Genomic DNA, 16,763 nt, shown 5'->3' on the forward strand with positions numbered 1-16,763 from the left:
CCTAGTCCTTTTTGTGAATGACAAAATTCCAGAACACTGGAGGAGAGGGAATATGCTCTCTGCTGTCTACCAAGAACTCTCCCTATGTTTCCACATACACACAAAAGGCAAGTATGAGGAATCTCTAAAGGAGAAGCCTTGGGACCCCCTCTCTTGTACCCCTCCTCCTTATAATCCCCAGGTCAACCCACTGGAGGGGGTAGGGGGAACAAAACAGACAATTTGGGTGGACAGGAGGAATCTTCCATCTTTACTGGTTTGTATCCAAATCTCAGGAGGGAACTGGAATAATGTAAAAAGCACATAGAGAATTTCCTTGTTCCCTCTGGGAGCTCTTTATTCCCCCTTATTCCTCCAATAAAGATTTCCTTAAAACACCCAGGTGACATAGTTTGCAGGAAGCAGTTTTCTATTTTAATAGAAGGGGGAAAAAGGCTGCAGCCAGTGATCATGGACTTATCAAGAACAAGTTGCTGGAACTCTAAGTTATTCCCATTAAGGGAGGTCCCTTTAAAGGGGACAAAGAGAGATTGGCTTTGTCAATGCCCACCACCACCAGTACTGAGGTGAAGAATTTCAAGAAGGAAATGAAACCACTGTTGGAATATCCACTAGGTTTGGCAGATCAGATCGATCAGTTTTGGGGGTCTAATATCTATTCCTGGGCTGAGCTGATGTCCACCCTGAACATCCTCCTTACCAGAGAGCAAAAAGGAATGATCAGGAGAGCTGCAATGTCTATTTGGGAGAGAGAGCACGCATCCAGCCAGGGTGTTCAGCCAGCTGAACAAAAGGTTCCCAACCTAGACACTGGTTGGGATAAAAATGATCCTGGGCACAGAGTTCGGATGCAGGAATTAAGAAAACTAATCATCAAAGGGATCAGGGGATCTGCTCCAAGATCTCAGAATATCATAAAGCTTTTGAGATAAAGCAAGAGAAGGAGGAAACCCCAACTGTTTTCCTACAGAGACTTACAGATCAAACGAGGAAATATTCAGGCCTCGAACTGGAGGACCCAGTGGGGCAGGGTCTCCTGAAGGTTAATTTTGTCACTAGAAGTTGGCCTGATATTGTCAGAAAGTTACAGAAGATGGATAGATGGAATGAGAAGCAGATAGAGGAGTTGTGCAGGGAGGCACAAAAGGTATTTGTAAAGAGGGATGAAAAGAGGCAATGACAGAAAGCAAAGATTATGGTAACTACTGTGGAGAAGATGATGGAAAAGAAAGGAGGAAATAGAGATCTCCCTGGGGGTGAGGAGAAATGAGGGATCAGAGGGAACAAAATAAAATGAGAGGAATGCAAGGAGGAGAAGAAAGAAAGTGTTATAAATGCAGACAGCCTGGCCACTTTAAAAGGGAGTGTCCTCTATGGAAGAAGGAAGAGGAACTAACCTCCCTTATGGCTCTGGAAGGAGAAGATAAGGGGGACCAGGGATTCCCCTTTGCTAGGCCCCAGCAGCAGTGCCTTATACATTTACAGGTGGGGTCCAAGGGAGAAGATACAACCTTCTTGGTTGACACTGGAGATGGCCATTCTTCCCTAATGTTTAAGCCACAAGGGACAAAATTCTCACCAGAAAAAAAATTTGGTTTCAGGAATAAAAGGAGAATTTCAGGTCTGTATATTTGAAACCATGACTGTAAGAACTGAGACTGAGGAAACAGAGGGGGTTTTCCTGTTTGTTTCCAAAACAGGAGTCAATCCCCTTGGCAGAGACCTCATTATACAGTTGGGCTTGAATATAGGGATAGAGACGGGCCAAATTAAAGTTCTCATAGCTTACCTCATGGAAGAAGAAAGTAAGATACATTCAGAGGTATGGGTTAAAGAGGGACACAGAGGAGGGCTTCAAATTCCCCCAGTGAAGTTTTCCTTAAAACAACCAGGTGAAATGGTTTGCAGGAAGCAGTTTCCTATTCCAATAGAAGGAACAAAAAGACTCCAGCCAGTGATCATGAGTCTTATCAAGGATGGGTTGCTGGAACCCTGTATGTCCCCATACAAGAATCTGGTACTTCTAGGATGAAATCCAGACAGATTCTACCTGTTGATGCAAGACCTGGGAGTAATAAACCAGATAGTTCAGACCCGACACCCTATGGTCCCTAATTCCTATACCCTCCTAGGTAAAATTCCTTATAAGCATAAATGGTTAGCATAGTAGATTTGGAAGATGACTTTTGGGCATGTCCACTAGACCCAGAAAGCAGAGATCCCTTTGCCTTTGAATGGGAGAATACTGTAAGTAGAAGAATGCAACAATACCATTGGATGATATTGCCACAGGGCTTTACTGAGGCCCCCAATTTGTTTAGTCAAATATGGAATCTATACTGGAAAAGTTTTTGCCCCCTCCCAGACACTCAACTCTTAAAATATGTAGCTGAATTCCTGATTTCAGGGGAAGATCAAGCCAAAGTTTCTGAGGCCACAATAGGCTTGTTTAACTCCCTAGGACAGCAATGGCTCAGGGTGTTTCAAAGCAAGTTGCACTTTGTGGAAAGGGACGTTAAATATTAAGGGCATATAATCAGTGAAGGCAAGTGAAAGATCAACTTGGAAAGAATAGCTGGGATTATTGGCTACCACAGCCCAAAAACAAAGAGGGAGCTAAGGAAAAGTTTAGTTTCATTAAGCTACTATAGACTATGGATTGATTCTTATGCTCAGAGGACTAAAGACTTATGCCTGAAAATACTGGAAGGGGACCCCAGACTTTCTCAAATGGACAAAGAACTGCATACCCCAGAGAGTCTGAAGCAAGCTTTAGTCACAGACCTGGTTTGGGCACCCCCATCTCTGGAGAAGGCTTTCCACTTATTTGTGACAGTACACATGGGGAAGCTATTGTGGTGCTTACACAAAAATGGGAAGGGAAAAGGCAACCAGGTGTGTACATGTCCAAGCTATTAGATCCTGTGTCTAGGGGTTGGCTAGAATGTGTCCAGGCTATAGCAGCCACTGCCCTGCTAGTGGAGAGAGCAGGAAACTCACCTTTGAGAGAAACCTATTAGTCAGCACTCCTCACCATGTCCAAGCTACTTTCCATCAGAAGGGGGGTGGGGGTGGGGACACATAGGTTAAACTATTCTTGAATTCTAAAATATGAGGCTACAGTTTTGGAGAAAAGTGATTTAATCCTGACTACAGATGCCTGTGTTAACTGGCCAGGTTTCTGAGTGCAGGAAAACCAAATGACCTGGAGGAATTAAGCCACAATTGTTTGGACAACATTGATTATCAGCCTAAGGTCAGACAAGCTTTGAATGAAGTGTCAGTGCATGTGGCCTTAAGGTTATTTATAGAAGGGTCCTCCCAAATGATCACTGGTAAAAGGCATAATGGATAGGCTGTTGTCAATGGGGAAGAGCTGTCAGGATATGAAAAAGGGAGATTGCCCAACAGTCAGTCAGCCCAAACTTGTGAACTGTTTGCTCTAATCAGGCTTTAAAGCTGCTCACAGGAAAGGAAGGGACCATCTATACAGATTCCAAGTATGCCTTTGGAGTTCTTCATATCTTCAGAAAGATTTGGAATCAAAGAGGTATCATGAACAGTGGAGGGAAGGAACTGGTTCATGGCGAGCTAATAAAAAAGGTTCTAGAAAGGTATCTTACTTCCTACCGAAATAGCCATAGTACATGTAGCATGTCATCAGAAGGGAAATTCCTTTGAAGGAGTAGAGAATCCACTTATGGATGAAACTGCCAGGGACCATTGCTGAAATATGAAATCAGACTCCTGAGCCTCATCCCTAGGGTGCCCATGGTCACCTTAAGGCCCCAGTTCATTGAGGATGAAATAAAGGGAATGAAGGAACTAGAAACAATTCCATATGGAGAGGGATGATGGTTTCTTCCAGATGAAAGACAAGTGCTCAGTAAGCCCATTGTGAGATAGTTGATGGTTATGTTGCATGTGAGAAGCCATTGGGGCTCGCAGGCCTGAGTGATACCATAATTAATGTCTAGGGCTGTATGGGCATTTATACTAGTGCCAAACAATTCTGTAGGAGTTATGATACATACCAGAGAATTAACTTAAAGGGCATTAGAACGCCAATTAGAGGGGTAAGTCTCCACATTTAAGGAGCCATTCTAGAGCATCCAAATAGACTTGACTGAAAGTCCAAAGGTGGGAAAACTAAAATATCTGGGAGTGGTAGCAGATCATCTCACTGGATGGGTAGAGGCCTATCTCTCCACCACTGCCACAGCTGGGTCTGTCATCAAGATTGCACTAGAACAAATATAATCCTAGATTTGGACTAACAGAAAATACTGATTTAGATAATGGCAGTCATTTTACCTCATGGATGTTAAAAGCGGTGATGGGAGCACTGCAAATTAAGTGGGGTTTCCACACTCCATGGCATCCCCCATCCTCAGACCAAGTAGAAAGAATGGATCAAACTCTCCAGAAACATATTGTCAAGTGAAATTTAGAAACTAAGTTGCCATGGACAGTGTACCTCCCCATAGCGTTGCTCCATATTAGGACAGCCCCTCTCCAGGACCTGGGTTTGTCTGCCTATGATCTTCTGGATGGGCTACCTTATCTAGGTAGGGCATCAGACTTGGTCTTACCCACACAGTAAATAAAGATCAGTTCCTCAGAGAATATGTCCTGGCCACATCTTCTGCTCTATCTTCTCTTAGGGTAAAAGCACCTTGCACAGACCCTGCCACTTGAATTCATAGCCCATCACTTTCAACTAGGGGATCAGGCATTAGTTAAATCCTGGAAAAAGAAAAAAAAAAACTCCAGCCTAGCTGGCAAGGTCCCTATGAAGTGCTTGTAACCACTGAAACTGCTGTATGGACTGCCGAAAGGGGATGGACGCATTACACTCAGCTCAAGGGGCTGGCAATGGGGACGCTAGACAGTAAGGTGAAGGGACAATGGGAGGTATATAAGACAATCAAGGACCCCTTAAAGAAAGAAAGGACAGAGTGTGCAATGAAGGTCAGAGTCTGGCCCCGCATCTGGGGAATACTATGGCTTGGGTAGGCAACCACCAGGTGATGGGAAAGTTCCAAAAAGGAAGTGCCTCAAACTTATCCCGTTAGTTTAGCAATTAATGTAAGTAGAAGGAATCCCCTCAAACTGTGACATTTGATGCCTGTCCGGTCCTATCATGTGGGAATTTAGCAAACCAGAGGTGGCTATCACAGGCAGATAAATAGTTTGTACCGATACCTTCGACCTTTACAGTCATGTAGACCTCGAACCTTGTTGGAGCTGGGACTTGGCATGATGGACTACTTAGATTCAGGAACGGATGGCCAAACCCATGGACACTTTAACAGCTAAAATGCATCCATCTAAGGGTATTCCACTGAAAATTTGCCAGAACTTAAAGTGTGACCCCATGCTTTTAACCATTAACAGCCCCCTCACTGAAGATCAGGACTCAAGGGTGGTACCTGGAACATATGGATTAGGAGCATATGTTATAAGAACCAACCTAGTGGGACTACTGTCCCTTTAACCAGTTGATAACCTCATCTGCTGTCGGAGACCGAATCCGGCAAGTCCAGGGGTCCCTGAAGGATGGACGGTGTCAGCGAGAGAGAGTGAGAGAGCCCCGGAGATTCTTTCTGATCACCAGGCAGGCATCTCTGCTCTGACTGGGGCTCAACTTTAAGTGTTTTGGAGAGGGCACAGAAGTGGCATTTGCCTTAGACAATGATTTTTGACAAAAAACTTCTTTGATATGTAAGAATTTCCCAGAACATAGATTTGTAGAAGACTCATGCATAACCTTTATCAATAGCGATTGAGGTAGGGGATTTAGATGCTTATCTTATGGGGAAGGAAGTCTTCTTTAACATACCAGAAAATGTTTTTAGCATAAGAGGGTGAAGTTACTCCTCTGTGAGCAGGAGTCAAAAACAGGTCTTTCAGGAGATACCTTTGCTCTCATAATCACAAAAAGAAGTTCCTCAAAAGGTTCCTTCACAGGGAGTAGTCAGCATATACCAGGCCAGAAAATGCTCCAGGCAGAAACAAATGGGTGGGGGTAGATATTTGCCCTTAACACTAAATTAAGCTCTTTGCCTCAGAGCCAGACTCAAACACCCTTTATTATGTAAGTCTTGGATCTGCAAGACCCTTAGGAAGAGCCTTTTGACAATCATCTTTGGAAAGGCAAGGAAATGACTTTCCTTATGATCAATCTGTGTGGGGAATATCGGTCTGATCTGGAATATTGTGAGACCTGGTCAATACCAGCAGCCTCATTTACAACATGAGCCAGTAGTAGCAGAGGGGATACCAGTTTCCTTGCTGTGACTGCCATCCAGAGAGGCCGGTGCGGCTCCCGGCAATCTGTAGTATGCCTCAACCAACCACAGGTCCAAGAGGGCATTTAGTTTCTCCCACTAATGATCCAACGGTGAGCAAAGTTGAAATCAAAGACCTGACACTTGAGATTGGATATGGAAATGTTAATGTCTGGGTGGGATGTGTTTAATACTCTGTGCAGGTGCTTAACAAAAAGCAATTGTTATGCTTGCACTGCAGGAAGGCCACAGGGGCAAATAGTTCCATTTCTCTCTGGATGGGATACAAATCCTGCAGGAATGAGTTGGCTCTCTATCAGTCAAGGATGCTTGGGGAAATGAGACCTGAAGGATATTGTCATTGCTTTTCCATGCACTACAAATGTCTTCCTCCACAGGGATAAGTATTTACTCTTCCTGTCTCTCAAGTATGGGGGAACAATTCAACATACCTGTGGTATATTGACTGACTAGTATGCACATCCTAAATGCTACTGGTGAACAGACCCACAACTATTCTAACTTGCACATCCCACGAGCAGATGCTTGGTGGTACTGTGGGAAGAGGAACCTACTTAACCTGTTGCTGTCCAATTGGAGTGGAACTTGTGAATTAGTCCAATTGGCCATTTCTCTCACCTTGGTTTGTGGTAGGAACCCCTCCCTAAGGAGAAAGAAAAAAATGAAGAAGAGAGAAGAGAAAACTTCAAGGTCACCTAGATATGGGTCCAGCTGCCTACATCCCCCATGTTCTTATAAACTGAAACAACTTAATCAGACTGCATGTTTATGTATGTTACCATATATGGGAGACAAAGAAATAGAAAATGTATAAAAAAAACTATGCCATATGATGTGGGCCGCTCAGTTCTTTTGGGTACGAACCCACCTGAGCGATGCCGGTATGAATAAAGTTGCTTCCTGGAAAGAAAAGCCTCGGTGTCACAACTCTCTGAGGGAGAATCCTGCAACAGGTTGACATTCCATGAAATCGATATAGTGACATCCACCACAGAAACCAGAGGACTTTACAGGGATATTTTGATTCCAATGTGTACATTGACGCACTAGGACTCCCAACGGGGGTCTCCAGTGAATTGAAAACCAGGAATCAGATAGTTGCTGGATTTCAGTGATCACTCTACTGGTGGGTTACTATTGATAATAACGTGGACTAGATTAATTACAACTACTAAAATCAGCAAAGGTTTATCAATTTCACTAGGGCTTCACTCCAAGGAGTAGCCAGTAAGTTAGATGCTACCACTAGAATGGCATGGGAGAATAAGATAGCCTTAGACATGATGCTAGAAGAGAAAGAGGAAGTCTTTCTTTTGTGTTGTTAGGAGATCAGTGTTGTAGCTTTCTCCCCAACAACACTGCTCCAGATGGCACCATCACTAAAGCTTTGCCGGGACTAACAACTCTAGCCAATAAACTAGCATAAAACTCAGGGATCAGTGACCCATTTAGTAACTGATTAGAAGGATGGTTTGGTAAATGGAAAGGAAAGGTTGCTTCAATTCTAAACTCTCTAATAACTACAGTTGGAGTTCAAATGGCTATAAGGTGGCGCATCATCCCCTGTGTAAGGGGGCTAGTCCAAAGACTCATTGCTATAAATGAACAAATGTTTGTGCCTTATGCCCCAAAGGACCTATTATTATTGAAAGATAAACCTGACTATGAGGAGGAGAGCCAACACCTGCTAAACATGTTTGAGTGAGGCCTCAAAAATGAAGGAAATATAAATGAAAATGGAATCAACTTAGAAAAGAGAAGGGATTGTGAGAGGTAAGGGAGATGATTCATTTTTAGAAATCCCAAATAAAATCTGTGCTGTCTAGTTAACAATAGGTTTACAACTTATTGGAAATATGTATGTACCCCCCCCCCAACAATGGAGTCCCAAACCCTTAGACACTTCACTTCCTGGTTCTTCTTCACCTCTCCATTTAGTGGGCTTTGGAATGAACACCCACCAAACAACAAAGGAAGGAGGGACTGAAAGTCCCTACGTCACCTCAGGGAATGTACATTTGTTCCAATCAGACTACTTTTTGCCTTTCATGGGCATAGGTGATGTCTGGGTGAAGGTGTAACTTCTGTAATATTCAGCCAATGAGGAATCAGGGTAGGGACCTGCATGCTAGGGAATAAATTGTCTGCTGTGACCGCCCCAAGTGTGCCCGTCCCTCAGACACCCACTCTTGCAAGAACATTGATTAAAGCCTCACTTCACTGTGCTACTCTCCATGTCCCTTCTTTGATTGGGGTGGTGGACTTATTTCTCATACTACCTAAAATGAGTTATGGAATATATCTTGTTTTTATATTCCCCAGAACAATTATTTCCTCAAGCAAAGAATAACCGTATTACAGAATATTGAACATACTTTACCAGAGAGCTACTTGACTTCAAAGATTTTGTATTATTGGTTCCATTTATTTAAAAGTCATAAAACTATTTGAGATTTCTATATTTTTTGTGTGTCCATTCTTATATAGTTTACTAGGAATTGGCCAAATTGTCACAACTTTTCAAATTTATTACCATAAAATATTTTGTCTATTCTCTTAAAATAACATTTCACAGACACCTAAGTGGGATGTGGGGTGCCGACCCACACCCATGAATCATTATATGCTGATAAAACACTCAACAGTGATGTGCGGGCAACCAGGAGTTAAAGTTGGATGGGAGCCCACCCCTATTTGGTATCAAGACTCTCTTAACAAAGGAAAAATTTTTTATTTTTTAAACTTTATGTACCATTTAGGAAATGTTAGGAAAATGCTACAAAATGAACACTGCTTTCCCAGTCAGGCTGCTACTGTGGGAACACCTCGGGGCAAAGCATGCTGAGTGCCAGAAGCCACCTTCTCCTTCCCGTTTCTAAGTTTACAAATGCAACCAGAAGGGTAAGTCTGACACTGAGAATGTGCCTCCAACCTGAAGACAAAGGCAAAATGAGATTTGCTTTAAAACAATAATCCTAAATGTCATAGGTGAATATCTACAAATCATCCATTCTTCCTTCCCTTTACACAGCAGACACTATAACAAAATATACACCTATATTTTGTCACACACAGGTAACAGTGAGCTTCTTTATCTATGAAAAGGAAGGAAGAGTGTTCCAGACACCTCAAGTGTGATAATCCAAGGTTCACTCTTAAGATCTCAATTCCAAGTATGATTCTGTGGCCAGAATCTCCCCTAATCCAGGTTCAAGAGAATTGAAATGCCTCCTGCTGACAAGAACCAGTCAGGAGCTAGCTGGTGGCATGAGTAGGTGTCAGAATACATAATGGAGAAAATGTCACATATCCCATGGTGAGAGATGCCTGGTTGACCTCAGACCCCAAGCACCAGATGGAGCAAGAATCATAGACACCAAAGAACAGCAGAAAGGGCAGGGCAGGTGCTAGGAATGTGACTGAGCATTGTTGCACCAAAATGCTATTCCAAGTTACAGAAATGGCCCCTCTCCTTTTCATGCACACCTTTCCCATGAAGCCTCCCATGACCCCAAAATGACGTGAAAATAGGAGATGAAAAAAGCGTATGGACAAATGGTAGACATGAAGAGATCAGGTGTAAAGAAAAAGGACACAAAAGTCCATCTGGGTATAATCCTGGGTGGTCCCATCATCACTTTCCGTTAAGACTAGAGTATTACCCCAAGTACTGACCTGTGACGTCCAGGCGGAAGGACACCTTCTGGCCCCCCGCCTCGCAGCTGTACTCCCCGGCGTCCGCCTTCCCTGCCTGCTGCACCACCAGCCTCCTGCTGCAGCCCTTGGCCTCCACGTGCACTTTGGAGCTCGCACTCAGCTTCTTCCCGTCCTTGTACCATGTCACCTCCGTCTTGTCCTGGGCCACCTCGCAGTTCAGTGTGGCACTGGCCCCCGCCTTGGCTTGCACCTCACTGTGTGCTGGCTGCCCCTTGGCAAACATGGCTGCAGGCTCTGGAGACAGGGAGAGAAACATGGGGTCAGAGAAACTTGTAAGTCAGGAAGGCAGCTCTGGTGAGAGGAGCCCAAATAAGGAGGTAGAGGGTCAGAAACTTCTGTAGGCTCTCCACCAGCTGTGAGGCTTGGAGAAGCCCCCTGCCTTTCTCAGCAATGAGTAACCACAATCTATCTACACATTCTATCATTGTTCCATGTTATTGCTCCAGGTGGGGACACTGGAGACCTCCCCCTCCACAAGCTCCTCTAGGAGAGGATCTGAAGGGTCATGATGTACGCACACCCCAGCATTCCCAGATGATGCAGAATCTTTCCAAAGGACTGTCAGGGAAGTAGTTCGCACTCTTGCCTATCCTGTTCTGTCAACTGTTGGCAACCTGGTGGAACTGAAGTTGTACCTCCCTGTGTTTCCATTACTGATAATGCGATGCTCATTTTCTGATGTTTTTGGCCATTAGTGTGTGCTCTTTGTGATGCCACTGTTCAAGATTTGCCCCATTTCCAATACCACTTTCTTTATGTCTTTCTTGTATTCATTTTTAGGAGCCCTTCATTTATTTCAATGCTAAAGTATTTGGTCATTACATGTCTTGTTAAAATCTTCCCTATCTCTGTGTCTTGCATTTTCCCTCCTTCATCGTGTCTTCTGATCAAAGTTCTTAATACAGACTAACATATGAACTTGTTCTTTGTGATTAACACATTTATTAAGTCTTTTGTTACATTTAGGTCAGTAAATAGCCTGCATTACCTGCTAAGAGCTAATTGTTTTACCTTTTATACTGAGACCTCTACCCACCTAGAGTTGATGTGTGTATGTGTGTGTGTCTGTGTCTGTGTGGCCTGTTCTGAATATTGACATTTTTTTAAGTGTTAATTTTTCACAAGTCTCTTATTAAAGTCTAATCATTAATCTTTTGGATTTCTGAAATGTTATCTGTAAATTCCACATTTCCCCTCCTATTTTATACATTTGTCTTATTTTCTTCCTTATTATGCTGCCCACTGTTGGATAGAAAGCCTCCTTACCTTGTTTCCAATCACAAAGTCAGATCTTTCATTTTAAGGGTGATGCTAGCTGGTATTTCCTGTAGTACTGTTTTCCAAAGTAAGGAAGAACCCCTTTATCTCTAGTCAGTTAATAATTTTATATTACAAGATGATGTTAAATTTTATCAAACATTTTTATTCAGCATTTATCGAGATAACCACAACCTTTTTCTCTTTCAATTTGTTAATATCATGCACTGTTTTTGCTTTTTTAATGTTTTATTTATTTCTGAGAGAGAGAGAGAGGGAGAGAGAGAGAGTGAGCAGGGGAGGGTCAGAGAGAGAGGGAGATACAGAATCTGAAGCAAGCTCCAGGCTCTGAGCTACCTGTCAGCACAGAGTCCGACATGGGGCTCGAACCCACTAACTGTGAGATCAGGACCTAAGCGAAAGTCGGACACTTAACTGATTGAGCCACCCAGGAGCCCCATGTTTTTTTAATGTTTCTAATGTTAAAGCAACCAGACATTCTTGGGCTATGACTTCCATCATAGTGTATTGCCTGCTTCATGTGTCAGGTAACTTGGTTGGCTAATAACTTGTTTAAGATTTTAGTCTTGATATTCATAAGATACTGTCCTCTATTTTTTTTTAAATTTTTAAATGTTTATTTATTTTTAGAGAGAGAGAGAGACAGCATGAGCAGGGGAGGGGCAGAGAGAGAGGGAGACACAGAATCCAAAGCAGGGTCCAGGCTCTGAACTGTCAGTACAGAGGCCAATGCGGGGATCAAACCTATGAACTGTGAGATCATAACCTGAGCTGAAGTTGGACATTTAACCGACTGAGCCACTCAGGCACCCCTCTAACTTTTTACATGTTTCTTTATTTTTGAGGAAGAGAGAGAGAGAGAGAGAGAGGCAGACAGAGAGAGAGACACACACACATAGAATCTGAAGCACTGGCCTGTAATTTTAACTCTGCATGTTTTCCTCATAAGATTTCAACATCAATATTACACCATCTACATCTACATGAGTTGGAGAGTGTTCATCCTTTTTCTGTTCTCTAGAAGAATCTCCATGAAAATGGAAAAATGTCTTTCCAGGAATATTTGGTATAACTAATCAGTAGATCCACTGAGCATAGACTGTTTTCTATGAAAGTTTTTTTTTTCATTTCTGAATACATCTCTTTTTTAAATTATTTCCGAGAGAGAGAGATAGCATGAGCAGGGGAGGGTCAGAGAGAGAGGGAGATACAGAATCTGAAACAGGCTCCAGGCTCTGGGCTGGATGTCAGCACAGAGCCCAACACTGGGCTTGAACCCACGAACCGTGAGATCATGACCTGAGCCGAAATCAGACGCTCAACCGACTGAGCCACCCAGGTGCCCCTTTTCTGGGTACATTTCTTTAAAAGTTATAGGATTATTTGAGTTTTCTATTTCTCCTCATGTCAGTTTTGATATAGTTTTCTATCAAATTTTAAAAATTTCAAAATGTTTACTATGAAAAAAGTTTTCAAGTCCTCTTCAAATAATGTTTCACAAAGATAACTAGCATGTTTCTCTCTCTCTCTTTCTCCATTTATATATATATATATATATATATACACACACACACACACAAACCACTGAATACAAATACAATACCACACTGTTTTGTGGTGGCACCTAGAAGTCAAATGTGGGAACTTTACTGAACATTAAGACTCTCTTATCAAAAACAAAACAAATAACCCTCTTAACAAATGAAAATGAACATATTTCTCTACGAATCAGCCAAGGAAGCACAAATACACACTAATCACTACATAATGCAACAAAACAAATACCGGTACACCAGTCATGCTGCCATTACAGCAACTTGTCTTTAACAAGGTGTGCTGATACAACTTAAGCTATTCATTCCTCTCCATTTCCAAATTTATATATCAGACTCGAAAAGGAACTCTGATAAAGAATGTTTTAACTGAACACAAAAGATATGCTTTAAAAGGAATATCCTGTACCTCAGAGGTATGTGTCACAGGTACGTATCTACCAATTTCTGCTTTTTTATACTTTGCACAGATATTGCAACATGGAATGGATCTTGATGCTACTGCATACAGGTACAGAGAGCTTCTCTCACCACATGTGAGGAGGGAAGAGATTCACAGAACATCTAAACTTTGATAATACAAAGTCAGTCTGAGATATTTATAAATATGGATGAGTAGTTGAAATTTCCTCTTATCGTTGGTCAATGGAATCCATGTATCTGGCTACTGATAAACTGCCTGTGGTTCTGAGTGAGCAAACCTGGTAGCTGGCAGAACATCCAATAGGAGGAAATTTACACATCCACAGGTAATAGGCCCTTGGTCTACTTCAGACCCAAATACTAAGTAGACTCAGAGTTCCAGGCCACAAAGAAACTGGGTAGGTTCTAGGAACATGTAACTAAGCATTGGTGTGCTAAACACCACTGAAGATGGACTCAAGTGGTCCCCTTCCTTCTTACACATCTGTCCAATCCAGCCACCCTTGACCCTACCATGGGAGGAAAAACAGGAAGGTAGGAGGATGCAAGATGGAAAGTGATGGTGAGAACACTAGGGATGATCTGGCCTCAGAGTCAGTCCCATGCTCCCAAACAAGGCTAATTCACCACCCTAAAGATTACTGACCTGTGACATCCAGGTGGAAAGACACCTTCTGGCCCCCCGCCTCGCAGCTGTACTCCCCAGCGTCCGCCTTCCCCGCCTGCTGCACCACCAGCCTCCTGCTGCAGCCCTTGGCCTCCACGTGCACTCTGGAGCTGGCACTCAGCTTCTTCCCGTCCTTGTACCATGTCACCTCTGTCTTGTCCTGGGCCACCTCACAGCTCATCATGGCACTGGCCCCTGGCTTGGCCTGCACCTCACTGTGTGCTGGCTGCTCCTTGACAAACATGGTTGTGGGCTCTGAGGACAGGGAGGGACACACAAAGTCAAAGGGTAATTCAAGATGTAGCACTGGGGAACAAAGGAATAAATGGGAAGGTAGTGGAAACTTCTCCAGGCTCTGCACCAGCTGTGTGGCCTGGAGAAGCCTCACCACCTTCTCAGCAACAACTAACACAGTGTATTTATACATTCTACCACTGCTCCACGTGGGACCATACATTCCACTACTGCTCCATCTGGGCTGTTCCAGGTAAGGACTCTGAGTGACTTTCCTGTGCACACACTCCTCTGGGTGAGGGGTTGTCAGGTCATGATGTATGCACACCTAAACCTTCCCAGATGACGCAGAGTCTTGCACATGAATGTGCAGAGAGCATCTCACCCACAGTGAAAGACAGTCCTTAAAGCTCCACACTGTCACCTACTCTGTGTTGTCAACTCTTGAACTGGGGACAGTGGAGCTGTACCTCCCAGGGCTGTCTCTTACTTGATCCTGATGATTCACAAAGTGAATGACCTTTTACAATGTTTTTGGTTATTAATGCTTGCTCTTTTGCTAAAGGCTTTTGCCCAATTTTCAATAGCATTGCCTGTCCTTTCTATGCTTGTTTTTAGGGTCTTTATATATATATGAAGGTAGATCACTGGCAATTACGTGTGTTGTAAATATCCTCCACATCTATGTGGCTTGTCTTTTTCTATGCTATCTTCTGATGATTCAACATTTTTAGGTTTAATGTCCTCAAATACATCATATTTGTTTCATTGTGGTTCTGTTTAAGCAACATTTCCTAACCTTGAAACAATTAAAAACATCTGCATATCCATCTGAGAATGTATAGGGGTTTTCCTTCTCTGAGAACACTAACCTCCCAAGAGTTGATTGTGTGTGGTATGAGTTACTGGTCCAATCATTTTTCCATATGGTTAAATGGTCCCAGCACCATTTATTTAAAACCATGCTATCTTTACTTCTTACACAGTTCCACATTTAAAAACAACAACAACAACACAGGGGGAGAGGATGGCATCATCCATTCATGCATGGGTCAGTCTCTGAGATCACTACTCTGGTTCTTTGGTTGTTATATCTGTTCTGGCATCAAGACACCAGTTTCAATCACCGTATCTATAAGTTTTGATACCTGGTCCAGCAAATGCTCACCCTTTGCACTCCTTCAAGAGGTATATTGTCTGTGTGTGGCCTTTATGATCTGTTTGTCAATTTTCAAAGTCCCCATCACCACCACTAAAAAAGACCATTTGCTTGGATTTTTATTAGCATCAGGCACCCCTGTTTCTTCCATGGTTTTCTACCCATTTATTTCCATTTCTTGGCTGTCTCTCAGTAATGCATAATAATTTCCCCTCACAGAGCTACCCAGCACCTTCTTATCAAACTAGGAATGAAAAACATGATAGTCTTGATGCTCTTGTAACTATTAAAATTTCATTTTCTAAGTGTCTCTTGCCAGAACAGATAACAATATTTTCTGCATAATGACTTTTTACAGTTATCTTTCTCAACTTTCTAAGTCAAATAATTTAATTTTTGGATATATCATATCATCCATAAATTCTATTTTTTTCAAACTTCCTTTTACTTCATTTGCCCCTAAGTGTGCTGCATAGGGCTGGATAAAAGTGATGGTGGTTAGGCTCTTCAGGTAGTTCCCTCTCTCACAGATCCTTTGTGTCATCAGCTAGGTTTTCCACAGCGTCATTTACAAATGGAAAAAAGAATCATTCTATTTATAAATTGGCTAAGAATTTTATGTCATGAATTGATGTTACCTTTATCAAACATTTCTGGATTTATGTTAAATGTTATCAACTACTATATTCTGCGTTTATGGAGGTAATCACTTAAATTTCATATTCAGTCTGTTAATGCTTGGCTAAGAATTTTATGTCATGATTTGATGTTAATTTTATTAAACACTTCTTCTGATTTGTGATGTTAAATGGTATCAACTACTGTATTCTGCATTTATGGATAATCACTTCATTTTTTTTTCATTTAGTCTGCTAATTCCGTGCATTATACTGGTTTGCTAATATGTTCAGTGTTTAAAAAGCCTTGAATTCCTGGACTCTGACTTTCATCATGGTATACTATTTTTAAATACATTGCTAATTTACTTTCCTAATGCTTTGGTTAAGATTTTGACCTTGAAAATCCATAACAGACTGACTTAGGATTTGAATTTTTCATACTTTCCTTTTCAGATTTTGGTTATCAATATTATACTGTCACTGTAAAGTAAATCAGAAATATCTTCCTTTTCTCTTCTCTAGAAAAATCTCCAGGAATACACACTAAATTTTTTCCAGAACATTTCACATAATGTACCAGTGAGAAAGTGTACATGGTGTGGATTATTTATTACAGCTCCATTTGTTTAAAATGTTCTAGGACTATTTGAGGTGTTGAAACCTTCTTGTGTCACCTTTATCTAGTTTTCTAAGAATTTGGTCAATTTGTCAAACCTTTTCGTATGTCTTACCATAAAATAATTTGCCATATCTTCTGAAAATAACATTTTAAAAAGATACATGGTAGGCTTTTAGGTATCT

General features: G+C 42.1%; 1 protein-coding gene across 1 annotated transcript in view; it reads right to left on the reverse strand.

Moving 5' to 3' along the window:
* The window catches only part of OBSCN (obscurin, cytoskeletal calmodulin and titin-interacting RhoGEF), a 159,920-nt gene that overhangs the window by 112,073 nt on the left and 31,084 nt on the right, over positions 1-16,763 (reverse strand). The window contains 2 exon segments of the mRNA XM_039220260.1: positions 9,987-10,262; positions 13,929-14,204. Of these exon segments, the coding sequence (XP_039076191.1) occupies positions 9,987-10,262; positions 13,929-14,204 (552 nt within the window).

Source organism: Hyaena hyaena, unplaced genomic scaffold (genome assembly GCF_003009895.1).
Source record: "Hyaena hyaena isolate Hyena2069 unplaced genomic scaffold, ASM300989v1 scaffold_879, whole genome shotgun sequence".
In the NCBI taxonomy this organism is placed as follows: Eukaryota; Metazoa; Chordata; class Mammalia; order Carnivora; family Hyaenidae; genus Hyaena; species Hyaena hyaena.